Here is a 14,376-nt window from a genome sequence, read left to right as displayed (position 1 = left end):
GGGTATTCCTGTGGCAGGGGAAATGGATATCAGCTAATAAAGCACAGAGATAGAGCAGGGGTTTGCTCTTAACAGCCACGTTTCTTCCAGGCTTTGCATTGTGAATGATGAGATGATTCTCAGGAATGCCACAGCTGAAGAGACCAAAAAGGTCTTTTCTACCACCATGCCCACAACCTTCTATGCCAAGAGTCATCTGCTGATGAAGGATTCCTCCACCCAGACTGATTTGAAGTGAGTTCTGGGAATCGCTGGCAATACCCTGAGTTAAAAGAAGTGGAGATTTAATAGAAATTTACAGCTATTCGGATGTTGTGAAGCCAAGTAATGGACCAAAAATTTTAAAATATGCATTAATATTATAGTGATTTTATAAGCAATTTAAAACAATGTAGTGTTCATATCAGACAGTGTGATATCCTACGTGCCAAACTGTAAGGAAAATATCAGGAGGTGTTATAAATAATTCGATATGTCAGCCTTATTTCAGGGTTCAAAATCTATATACAAAATTCAGTTGTATTACTCTATTCTAGCAATGAACAATTAAAAGTAAGTTTAGAAACCAATTCCATTTGCAATATCATGAAAAAGAAACATACCCAGGGACATGCTTAGCTAAGATTTGGAAAAGTATTGCAGAAATAAATAAGACTTAAACTAATGGGTGTATATTTTATCTTCCTGAACTGGAACACTTACTAATATTATGAGAACAAACTCCCCCAATTTTTGTTCATATCCTATGTCCATGCAATCTATATCAAAATTTCACCCACTACCTTCATAGAGACATGCAGGTCAACTTTAAAATTCAAATGAAAGTAAAGTGAACCCACAATAGAAAAATAATATTGAGAATGAAGACGATACATGGAAAACTCACTGCAAAGTTACTATCAATTTTCACTAAAGTATAAGAAAAAAAATAATGCTAGGTGCTATAGGTACAGGAAAAGATACATAGAATAATTGACAAAGTACAAGTCCAAAAGTATAAAACCGTGTATTTTCACATTGATAGATAATTGATTTTCAAACAGAGTGCCAAAGACACCAAGAGGGAAAATATTTTTTTCAGCAACTGATGCAGGGACAACTGGGTATCCCACTTACAAAAGAATCAAATTTTACCCTATATCACATATAAAAATAAACTTTAAAAAGTCCAGTGCTAAATGTGGTGGTGCATACCTATAATTCCAGCACACAGGAGGTAGATGCAGGAAGACCCCTGAGTTAAAAAAAATGAAAAGAAACTAAGGAAAACTAACAAATAGCTCAGGCTTATGCAGTGAAGAGGAAAAATGAGCTGGTTGTATAGCTCAGTTGGTAGAGAGCTTACCCAAGGAGCACAAATCCCTGGGATCGATTCCCAGCACTGCATAAACTTGGCATAGTTGTGCACACCTGAAGTGCTAGTACACAGAAGTTTAGTCTCAACTTCATAATAAGTTCAACATTTGTCTGGTTAATATGAGACCCTGTATGAGAAATACATACAAACATGTATAAATATTAAAAGCCAGGGGTCAAAAATTATAAAAGTCTTATAAGAAAACAGAAGATATATGTTGTTGAATTAGACAATGGTTTCTGATATATAGCAGCAAAAATACAAAAGAAAATATAAAATCAGATGAAGTAGATTTTATCAACTCTCAAATAATTTTGCTTCAAAAATATTATCAGTGAAATGGAAAATGACCAAGAAGCTATTTCCAAATGGTAACTTCTTGCAAAGGAAAAATGGGTATTCTCCAGTGGAGTCTTATTGGGTATGTAAACTACACTTAAGGGTAACCCAATGGTCAGCAGTAAATGGTCAACACAAAATTAACTCAGTGGTAATTTTGAAGATTTTTTGGTCTCATATTGCTTCGTGTGGGCATTATTTTATCTCATCAGTCTGTTGCTAGTATATAAAAAATTAAGAAATTCTTAAACAATGAAAGGATAATTCAATAAATCAGAAATGTTTGTGTATGTTTGGTAAAGAACTTGTATCCAAAATACATGACAAATTCTTAGAATTTGATATTGAAAAGACAAGTACTATTTTAAAATAATTAACTACATTCATTTATATATGCTATAAGGAGTGTTTGGAGGTTTGAGGACAACTTTCAGAAGTCAGTTGTCTCTTTCTACCAGGGTCTAGGGAAGCAAATTCAATTTGTTAGACTTGGTGGCATTGCCTTTTACCTGCTATCTTTGTTAAATTTTTCATTGATGTGATAAAACACCACGACCAAAAGCAGCTTAGAGAGGAAAGAATTTATTTCAGTTAGCAGTCTCAGGTCACATTCTCATCTGTGAGGGATATCAGGGCAGGAATACAAGGCAGGAACCTGGAGGCAGGGTCTACAGCAGAGGCCATAGAGGAGTGTTCCCATCTGGCTTACACCTCATAGCTTGCTCAGCTTGCTTTCTTAGTGCACCTAGGATCATCACCTCAGAGATGGCTCCATCCACAGTGAGCGTGGACCTTCACATCAGCCATCAGTCAAGAAAATGCAGGCCATGTCCAGGATTTGCTTTTAATCCTAGCACTTGGGAGGCAGAGACTGTTGGATTTGAGTTTGAAGTGAGCCTTGCCTACATACTGAGTTCCAGGCCAGACAGGACTACAGAATGAGACCATGTCTCAAACGACAAAAATAAAATGAATGAATAAATAGGTCAGATAAAGCTGAGCTTTGTAATGTATGTAAATAATTGCAGCACTTGATAGGTAGAAATAGGATGGACAGGAACTTAATACAATAGTTGTAGGTTACATAGTGAGTTCAAGGACAGCCTGAGTTACATGAGACTGTCTAAAAAAAAAAAAAAGAGAGAGAGACCTTTCCATCAAAAGAGATTAGTGGTTACTATAGTATCTAGAAATGAAAACATAGGAGCTACTGGTAAAAGATAAGGAGTTATGTTTGATCTTCATTTGCCATTTCAGATGAGAAAAATGTCTGGAATTGGATAACTAATGACAGTTGTATAATATTTTCAATATTTAGAAAAATCATTGAATTATACATCTTAAAGTAGTAAATTCTAGGCTATGACTAATACCTCAATTTTAAAACAATGGAAAGTTTTGTAATTTTTAATTTCCACTTGTTATTTTCTCTTTTTTTTTTTTTTTTTTTTTTTTTTGGTCCACTATTAGGAATGCCCCTGTGTTTCTACTTCTGGGCATAAGTGTTGACAACATCGTGGGTTCTACCAGGTCTTTGTTCACCACTACAATAGTGTTAAGTCTGGCACATATGTCCCAGTAAATGAGTAGCATAAGTTAAGTGATGGTACTTTGTAGTGACTGCATCTTTCTTGTGATAGTAATGGAGGTTACCTGTCCTCCCCACTCCTAGGTATCTCGAGGATGAGTGGAACTGCTTTTGAGGTGAAGTCCTTTATATGGTCCAGGGTGGGCCTAGGAATCAAGGGTGTAAAAGATAAATGTCCTGGGCTTTCATAAAGATGGAGTCCTAATGCATGGGGACAGAACTCAGGGTACCAGGCTCTTTTAATATTCCAACTCTTTCCCTCCAGACTGAGGACAAAGTCTCAACAGAAGTCTTCCTACCAAAGTCTTAAAAGGAGCCCTTGGAGGTCATCTTCCTCTTTATCCACATTATTGTTTCTAATCCCTTGACCATGACCTGAATTAGAGGCCTGATGGTCCAGAAGCCAAATTAACAGATAGGCCAAGTAGTAGCCATCCCCTGGGCCAATTGTTTTATATACTTCCCTCCTGAAGTGTTCATTTAATTTGCCATAATAAAAAGCATTGTTGCATGTTGTTTCCTGTATTTCACTTCTCCTGTTACAGAGGAGGCGGGACTATATGGCCCTGTGTACCTCCACTTACACCATATTCATCCAGCACGATTGTTTCCATGGAATTGTGTGAATAAATCCTCCTGGCGAAGGACACATGATACTTCCAGCAATGTCTTTGGAGACCAGGAAATCTGTCAAGATGCTCTATCTGGAGGCTTGCAAGAAGCATACATGTGACAACCAGGGCTCGAATGGGCTACCACCAGGCTAGTGAGTATGGAGAGGGGAAAGGGGGTGAGAGGGCAAACAGTTTAATTCCTTCTGATCATTTGAATTCATACCTTGACTTGTTTTATGACTTGCACATGAGTGGGTGGCAAGGAAGCCTTTTCACAACTCCCCACGTTCCCATCTATACTCCTGTCCTTTCCTCTTCTGGAAATTACTATATAAGGAGTGTCACACCAATCAGCTCCTCCTGAGGATCGAGAGAGTCAGGCTGTCTGGGAAGCTTCTCACAGGGAAGATGTAGCGTGTTCCACACCCAAATTCTTGAGGGAGGGCCTTCAGACACCTATCTTCCCAGCAGAGGCACAGTCTCACTTCTTGGCCAGTTCTGTGGGCCTTTCACAACACATTAATTAGTAGTTCTGAATTCCAAGCAGGCATTAAATGGGAAATCTGAAAAAAATTGTTTTCCAAGACATGGATTTCCTTCATTTCTGTAATTAAAGTACTTTAGGTAATAGTCTGGCATACTTTCTGAAATTCAACTAATAATGGCACAATATTTTTAAATTATAGGTGTGTAAATGAAGACACAGGTGATGTACCACCAGTTGACCTGCAATTTTTATTCTTCTTTTAAGGGTTTAAAAATATGTGGTTAATTTAAAATGAAGAAATAAACTTCAGAATGAAATTCTCATATACACTTTGTTGACCCTCTTCTCTCTCCATTCACTGAACCCCTTGTACTGGTGCCTGTCTTCTCTAAAGTACCTCCCTTCTGTTTTCATGTCATGTGTATTCTATTATGTTATCTGCCCCCTTTCCTTCTCCCCTATCCTAAGACCCATTATTACTCTCAGTTGGTCTCCTTTCTCATTTACAGACATATGCTCACAACTGCATAAGTACGTATACAGACATACATATTATGAGCTATGATCCACCTATAAGAGAAAATGCTGTGTTTGACTCTCTGAATCTAACTTGCTTTGCCTAATATAATAAATTTGTTCCCTGTGGTTATGGTGTTTGCTAAATGGCCATGCTTTCAAACTTCCTTCTTAATACTCATATTTAGTTATGTGCCCAAACTTCATCAAAGAAACTTCTTATGGTCATGGCAAAAGATAATGCAGAAATCTAACCAACCAAAGTGATAAGAATAAGTAATGTCAGGAGAGTCAGATGATAGGGAGATGTATAGCAGAAAGAGTCTTCTTGACATGGCATAGTCACTACATTACTGAATTTATTGCAGCTATGATTATAGGCACAAGACTCCTTTAAGGGTAGCCCTCATCAACAGATCAGGGGATAGAGAGGATACCATGAGGTCCCATCACTACCTGGGAGACTGTTAATGGTTGTTGAAAGAGAGGTTGACATTTCATTTGATGAGTAAATTTAGTAGATCTTACACAAAAAGAAAACATGAAAGTAGAATAATTTGTTGGGAACAGTAGTTTCAATGGGAAAGGGGAAGGAATAAGAAGGGGATAAAATGCCTATAATCCACTGAATAAATATATAAAACTGTCAAAGAATAAAATCACTAAAAATTGCTATTCTACCCATTTTTCTAAAAATATGATGGTTTTATTTTTCTTTAGAGCTGAATAAAATTCTGCTGTGTATATGTACTACACCTTCTTTACCCATCAATTTGTTAATGTAAATCTAACCTGGCTCAATTTTTTAGCTATTGTGAATAGTACAGTAATGAACATGATCATGCAAGTGTCTCTGGTAGTGAAGAGTCCTTTGGAGTTTATATTCAGGTATGATATAGCTGGGTCATATGATGGTCCTTTCTTTTATTTTTTGAAGAAACTGCATTCCAAAATGGCTTTACTGTTTGCATCACCACCAGCAGTGTATTCGGGCTTTCCCCTCTATGCTACTCCCATTACCTGTGGCATTTATTTATTTGTTTATTTATTTATTGTTTTTGTTTATTTATTTTTAGAATAGTAACTGATCATGATAGTGTGCCATATACTTTATTCTCAGCCAGAGACAAGCATGGAACAGAATTATATTCTGGCAGAAGACAACAAAACAAGAAAAATGTATCACATCTTAAATGGTGATTGATACCTGTTATGCAGTAAAGGAAGCAGAGAAAGGAGGTTTGCAGAGATGTGAAACTGTCAGCTGTGGCTCGTCTGTAGTCATAATTATTGGCAGTAGGCTAAGGCAGAATAGTAGTTCAAAGCCAGCTTCCACAGCATATACTGAAATCTCAAAACTGACAAATCAGTCATGGTTGTAATCCCAGTACTTGTAATGTGGAGACAGAAGGATCATAAGTTCCAAGCTAGCCTTGGCTGCATATTGAGATTCTAGTTTGTGTTAGGCCCTGGTCTTTATCCAGCACCACAAAAGCAGGGTAAAGTAAAATATGTACAAATATTACTTTGGTGTTAACAGGCTTGAACTTGCATTCCCTAAGGAACAACTATAATCTGAATGGCTACATTAATCACTGACTCAGTCTTTTGGAAGAAGTGTTATAGTCATTGGACTCATTTTGGTTTCAGTGAGGTGTCATATACATTGTGCATTGTGGTATATGCCTGCAATCTCAGCAATAGGAAATTAGAGAAAAGGAGGATCAGGAGGTCAAGGCCAACTCTGGTTATATAGCAAATTTGAGGCCAGCCTAAAAAGATGAGAGGCAGATTGAACATAAAACAGGAAATGCCGTGTAATTAGCCAGGTCTGGTGGTAAATATCTATAATCCTAGCACGCAAGAGGCTGAGATGGGAATTGACTTTTTCATACCAGCCTTTGCTACATGGTGAGACCTTGACTCAAAATTAAGAACAATGCAAAACAAAACAAAACAAAAAAAAAAAGGGCAGATGAGAAATGCCATCTTGTTGTAAATTAGAGGGCCTTGGAAGCTAGCTCACCAGTTAAACACACTGGCTGCTCTTACAGAGGACCCTAAATCAGTTTCCAGCACCCAGTCACCTGTAACTTCTGATGCCTTCTGACATCTGTGGGTACCAGGCATGCACATGGTGCACTTGCACATATAAATATATATGCGGACAAAAAACTCACGCATATAAAATAAATCTAAAAATGTTTAAAATGAGTTATGCATGTCAGATTGTTCTTGTGGAAATATATGACTTGTGGGAAACTAGGTTTATCCATTTATTACATAAAATCTTATATAGGGGCACATATACAAAAATATGAAGATGAGATTTTTTTTTTCCTTTTGGATGGAATTTTTTTTTTTTTGCATAGGCTGTAGTGGAGGTCATGGGTTTCACAAGATAAATTCCTGAGTATTTTGCAGGTGAAGCGGTGAAGACATAACTCACACAGTAATGTAGCTTTACGTAGAGTGTGGGAAACACATAAGCACTGGAGCCCCCCACTTTGGAAATGGTCATGTCTGTAGTCTCTAGTATGTTCTGAATGGCAAAGTTCTTTGTGCACAGCTTATACAGCAAGATGGGTTACTACCTTTCCTTCCTTTTCCTTAGTCTTTATAAATTTTTAAAAATTTATTCTCTCGTAGATTACATCCCAACTACAGTTTCACCTCCCTCCTCCTGTCCCAGCTCCTCCCTCCCACCACTCCTCTCCCCTAGGTTGAGTCTCTCCTCCCTCATTTCCCTTCGGAAAAGAGCAGGCCTTCCAGGAGTATTAGCCAAACATGGCATAACAACTTACAATAAGCCTAGATAACCTCCCCCTCATATTAAGGCTGAACAAGACAACCCAATAGGAGGAAAGAGCAGGCCAACAGTGTCAGGGACAGCTCCCATCCCACTGCTAGTAATCCCACATGAAGACCAAACTACACAACTGTAACATATGTGTAGAGATCAGTCCCATGCAAGCTCTCCGATTGTCAGTTCAATCTCTGTGAGTTCCTATGAGCCAAGGTTAGCTGACTCTGTGGGTTTTCTTGTGATGATCTTGACCCCTCTGACTTCTACAGCCCTTTCCCCACAAACCTCTCCTACAGGATTGCCCACGTTCTGCCTAATGCTTGGCTACGGATCTGCATCTGTTCCCATAAATTGCTAGATGAAGCCTCTCTGATGACAGTTATTGTAGGCTCCTGTCTATGACTATAGCAGAATGTCATTAGCAATCATTGACTATTTTCTGCGGCTTCTATCCTAGGTTTCTGGACTATCCATTCTCGGGTTCTGGGCCCTCCAGGCAGTGTCAGGGGAGCATTTATTTTCTAAACTTTAACCTTTCTGACTGGTGTGAAAAGTAATCTCAAAGTAGTTTTAATTTCCATTTCCCTGATGGCTAAGGTTGGTGAACACATTCTCAAACATTTATACGTCATTTGTGTTTCTTCCTTTGAGAACTATCTGTTCAACGCATCAGCTCTACTTATTAGAATATTAAAGATTTTTTATGTTTAATTTTTGCAGTTTATTATATATTCTGAATATTAGCCTCTACATGACATATCACTGGCAGATTTGTTTTTATTATGAAGGCTATCCTCTCAGTCTGCTTATAGTTTCTTCTGCTGCAAAGCGCATGCTTAATTTCATAGAATCCTATTTGTCACTTCGTGGTGCTTTCTATGATAATAGAGTTCATTTCAGGAACACTCTGCCTATGTTCATATCATTAAGGGCTTCCCTTATGCGTGCCTCTAACATTGTCACACTTTGGGGTCTTACATGAAGAACTTTCAGTCATTTTGAATTGCTTTTTTTGTGCAGGGTATTACGATCTGGTTTTACCCTTTTACGTATGGAAATGCTATTTTTCCACCATTGTTAAAGATGCTGTCTTTTCTTTAGTTGTATGTTTTTGTGTGTCTGTGAAGGTTTATGCCTGTATTTTCTATTCTATTTCAATGGTATCAATGTCTGTTTTTGTATAAGTTCAATGAAGTTTTTTTTTTTTTAATTCTTGAACAAAGTCATGCATATATATAAATATATATGTGTGTATGTAAATATATATATATACATATATATATTATGCATATATATATTATGCATTTGGATTTTTACCTCCTGTTACCTTCTCTCATCCCCACCCCCACTTGTGGTACACCTCTTCTTTCCAACAATTTCTCCATCCTACTTTTAGGTATTTTATTATTGTTATATGGGGGTTTGTGGGGGATTTTTTGTGACCTAGTAAGTACAATTAGTGTTGCTTACATGAGTATAGTTGGGAGGTTATTAACCATACTATGGGCAAGTTAGCAATGGGTATAATACCAATTAAAATGACTCCTCCTCCAGCTAATAGTTACCACTGTAAGATTCTCTGGGAGCTATAATACTTCATAAACCTCTACCTGCTCATCATGAAACGTTTCCTCTTCGGTTTGAAACTTCAGCTGTTGTGAGTTCATAGGTGGAACAGACATATCACATCCAGAAGACAGTGTTTCAGAGGGTTTATCCTACATCCCAGCTTTTATTGTCTTCCTGTCCCATTTTTGCAATGTTCTCTGAACCTTGGGAAGGAAATAGAGATGTTCCATTTAGAGGTGAGTAGCCCACAGTCAGTTATTTTCAGTTCTTTAACCACTACACGTCACTTCATTGTCACCCACTGCAAACACAGGCTTTTTATTTGTAGTTAGTTAGTTAGTTAGTTAGTTAGTTAGTTAGTTAGTTAGTTAGAGACCCGATTTCATTGTGTAGCCCTAGCTGTCCTGGAACCCTCTTTGTAGACCAGGGTGGCCTGAAAGTCAAGAGATCTGCCTTCCTCTGCCTCTCAAAGTGCTTTAAAGGTGTGCACCACCACTGCCTGGATGAACAGAAGGGTAAGAGGAGCACTTACTCTGTGGGTAAAATATGGCAGATATGGTTTGTTTATACCTTTAATCCCAGAACTCCTGAGGCAGAGGCAGGCACAGGAATGTCAGTTTGCTGCCAGTCTGGTCTACATACCAAGTTCCAGGCCAGCCATAGCTACACAGTGAGACTCTGTCTCAAAACCAAACCAAACAAAATCTGTAAATATTTAAAAATCAGCTTGTTAATATTTATTTAGCAAGACAACAGTAGAAGTTCCCTCTCTTGAACCCATGACTTTCCTAACCATGGAATGCTGACCAGTATTATAGTACCAAGCATGGATTCCCTCCTGTGAAACAGCCTCCAAATACAATCCAAGTAGTCCATTACTCAAGTAGCTGTCATTCTGCTATCCCAACATTAGGTAAATATCGGCTAACATGCCAATAATGTAGATCACGGGGTTCACAGCTACATAAGACCATTAATGACTTTTTCTTCTCCAGTAGCCTGGCACTATGAATGGTACCTAACAGGTAAGAAACTTTCAGGTCACTGCCAGCTTGATTCCTTTAGGTTATTTGACCAAAACATTAAAGTATTGGATGTCTTTAACAGCAGGGGCTTAATTTCCAGTGCAAAAACAAGAGAAATAGTAATTAGGTGTATTATTTGGGAAACCACTGGGGCTTCTTTGATCAACAACTCATAGCAAGATACCTAATGTCTGGAACTAAGGTATATGCAGACAGGGTGTTACTTATTTTAAAAGATTTGTTTTTAATTGTGTGTGCGTGCGTGCGCGCGCGCGCGCACACACACACACACACACACACACACACACACACACACACACGCCACAAAAGAGTACAGATACCCACAGAGTCCAGGGGCATCAGATTCCCCTGGAGCTGGAGGTACAGGCATTTGTAGTTTCCCAACACAGCTACTGCGAACTGAACTGAGGTTTTCTGAGAGAACCATGTTCACTCTTAACCACTGAGCCATTTCTCTAGACCCTGGGGTTTTGTCTAATAACCCATGGCTTCTAGAAGTGGCATTATTTGTATATGCAGGGTATCTCTGTTCAAACACTTTCAAATATTTTCGTTTTAATTAGCCTATAAAATAGGTTTCGATATGGCTTTAAAAACAGGATTGATTGTTTTTTCATCCCGACAGCAGTTTCCCTTCCCTCCTCTCCTCCGGGTCTCTCCCCCTGACTCCACTCTCTGTTCCCACCCCACCCCCAGTTCCCTCCTCCTTCCTTTATATTTAGGAAAGGGCAGGTGTCCCATGAAATGAGTATCAACAAAAGATGGCATATCAAGTAGCAGTAACACTAAGAACCTCCCCATGCATTAAGGCCGGGCAAGGCCATCCAGTATGAAGAGTAGGGCTCCATAACCTATAGAAGAGTCGGAGTTCCCACTGTTAGGAGTCCCACAGAGTCGGAGTTCCCACTGTTAGGAGTCCCACAAGAGGACCAAACTACACAACCTGAACATATGTGTAGAATTCCTATGTCAGTCCCATGCAGGTTCCCTGGTTGTCTCTGTGAGCCCCTATGAGCCTAAGTTAGTTGATTCTGTAGGTTTTCTTGTGGTATCCTTAACCCCCCTGGCTCCTACATCCTCTTGCCCCCTCTTCAGCAGGATTCCCAGTAGGCTGCCTAATGTTTGGCTGTGGGTTTTCATCTGTTTCCATCAGTTGCTAGACGAAGCCTCTCTGATGACAATTGGGCCAGGCCCCAATCTGGTCACAGGAGAGGCCAGTTTGAGCTACATATCTACTATTGCTAGGAATCTAAGCTGGGATCTTCCTTGTAGATTTCTGGGAGACTCCCTTGCACCAGGTTATTATGGTACTCAGAAATGCCCCCCACTTTCCAGTGGTCTCTTTCAGTAAGTCATCCCCCAACTACCTCTCCCAAGCTGACTGAGGGCAGGCGAGGGTGGAAACATGAGCAATCTACATGACACTTTCTTTCTTTCTTTCTTTCTTTCTTTCTTTCTTTCTTTCTTTCTTTCTTTCTTTGTTTTTTGAGACAGTGTTTCTCTGTGTAACAGTCCTGGCTGTCCTGGAACTCTTTTGTAGACCATGCTGACTCTGAACTCAGAGATCCACCTGCCTCTGCCTCCAGAGTGCATGTTCCACACCTGTCCTGCTCTACTTGGCTTTTTTTTTCTATAAATGATTTAAATAAATCATTTAATTTTGTGTGTATTGGTGTGAAGATGTCAGATCCCCTGGAAATGGAATTACAGACAGCTGTGAACTGCTGTGTGGGTGCTGGGGATTGAACCTGGGTCCTCTGGAAGAGCACACAGTGATCTTAACCACTGAGCCATCTCTCTGGCCCTGGTTTTTTATTCAACTTTGGTTTTGGCTAAAACTCCCTTACCCCCCTCTCTCTTAACCCCTTCCAAGCCCTGTTTAAATTGTTGGATTCTCATTATTCATCCTCATACTTCATTTAAGGCCTATTATCCCTCCCCCTAAAATGGCCTTTATCTAGCATCCTGGCTTCTAGAGATGCCCAAATTGAAATAAATTCAAATAAATTCAAAGCTAAGGTCTACCTATGAGAGATGACATAAATTTTCTTTCTAGATCTGGGTTATCTTACTCAATATATTTTTTCAAGTGCATCCGTTATCCTGCAAATTACACACGTACTTTAATTTTTCTTTACAGCAGGATAAAACCTCTCTCTCTCTCTCTCTCTCTCTATATATATATATATATATATACCATTTTCATTATCCATCTGTCTATTGATAAACATCTAATCTAGTCTGATTCCATTTAACTACTGTGAAAACAGCTACAGTGAACATGGATGTACAAGTATCTCTGTAGTGGGACATGACATTCCCAGGAATGGTATAGGTGAGTCGTATGGTGTTTCTGGCTTTAGCTTTTTGAGAAACCTCCACACTGATTTCCATAGTGGTTTAACAAGTTTACACTTCCTCCAACAGTAGAAAAGTATTCCTTTTCCCATATCCTCACCAGGATTTCTCAAAAAAAAAAAAAAAAAAAAAAAAAAAAAAACTGACAACAAATGCTGTTGAAGATGCAAACATATGTTTAGGGGTTTAAAGACACCTTAACCTAGGGTTCTTTAAACCCCTAAACATAGGCGCTCGCCTTTAATCCCAGCACTCGGGAGGCAGAGGCAGGCAGATCTCTGTGTGTTTGAGAACAGCCTGGTCTACAAGAGCAAGTTCCAGGACAGGCTCTAAAGTTACACGGAGAAACCTTGTCAAAAAAAAAAAAAAAAAAAAAAAAGTTAAAGGGTTACTACAGGAAAGGTTAATGATACCTTGTATATATTGTAATATTTCCATGACCAATAAATTCCTGAGGTTGGTTTGAGTGGACACATCCAATGTTGACCACTACCACTAATTTTCTTTTTTTTTTTTTTTTTTTTGTTTTCTTTTTGACTGTTTTTAGGGCCCTGAGCTGGCCCATCTAGAGAGACCACTACCACCTATTTTTACAATCATGTTTGTAAATCAAATACATTTGTATTTGTTTTCTGGGTTCTGAGGGTGGTCTGTTTAGACTGACCTTCACCACCTAGTATTGTTCCTTATGGGCTATGTATTCCCTCCAAAAGTTAACCTCCTGCCTAATAACACCATCAGGTCTTCTGGTTTTGGAGTAAGTAGTTAAAGGAATCTCAAAAAAACTGACTTTCAAATATAGAGGGAAAAGCATCTACATTTATTAATGGAATTTCAAAATTATAAACACCCCTAAAATAGGAAACATTCCTCTCACCAAATAGCAGACTATGATCAACAACTAGGCTTAGAGTTAAGTTGTGTAGGACTGATGTGCTGTAACATTTCTAAGAACATATGGTATACACGTTTGAAATACTTTCTGATTCTAATTATTTTAATTAAATTTATTTTCAAATAGCTAATACAAACACGAGGCCCAACATTAAATTTCAAGAGTTTACATAATCACAGATTTGGGGGGAGGCAGAAATATGATAAATCAAGTTTGCAAGGAATCCATAGAGCAGGGACTGGTGTTGATTCATGGATCCAAAGATCTTTTGGTATCCATGTAGTTGTTTTCCCTGTGCCCAGATTAAATCCAGGACATTGCATCTTTATATGAGATCCTGGGGATGGGACTCATCTGTACAGACACTCAGTTACTTGTTTTTGTCCACCTCTGTTTTTCCTATATCCTTCTGTCATGTTATCTAAGACTATTTCAAAACAATAAATATGCCAGGCAATAGGAGCAAAAGGTTCAAGAGATAGCAACAGGACAAATAAAAAGGGAGACTGATAACTATCTGGCAGCAGAGCAATTTCCCCTAGGCTTTGTGTCTATACATTTTTTGTAAACAAGCATTTACAAGTGCGTCACTAGAGGATTTTCCTTGTGAAGGGAACAGTTTAGAATTTATTGGAGGTAATTTAGAATTTCTAATCCAAAATCAGCATTTGATAATTCCGCCCCGCCACCGTTTCTGCTTTGGATCCCTCCCCTATTTAATCAGCCCATCAAGAGTTTAATGACTAACATGTAAACTCTAGAATTCTTAGCTATCATTTCGCGCAGCCAAACCACAGCTTT

General features: G+C 38.6%; 1 protein-coding gene across 1 annotated transcript in view; it reads left to right on the top strand.

Annotated features, from left to right (window-relative positions):
* The window catches only part of LOC127218415 (nuclear RNA export factor 2-like), a 39,942-nt gene extending 39,704 nt beyond the window's left edge, over nt 1-238 (top strand). The window contains exon 19 of the mRNA XM_051179426.1: nt 91-238. Coding sequence (XP_051035383.1) covers nt 91-238 — 148 coding nt within the window. The remainder of the gene's footprint in view (nt 1-90) is intronic.
* The last annotated feature ends 14,138 nt before the right edge of the window (nt 239-14,376 follow it).

This window comes from Phodopus roborovskii, unplaced genomic scaffold (genome assembly GCF_943737965.1).
Source record: "Phodopus roborovskii unplaced genomic scaffold, PHOROB, whole genome shotgun sequence".
NCBI lineage: Eukaryota > Metazoa > Chordata > Mammalia > Rodentia > Cricetidae > Phodopus > Phodopus roborovskii.
The sequence above is the reverse complement of the archived record's forward strand: the minus strand, read 5'-3'. Positions and strand labels throughout refer to the sequence as shown.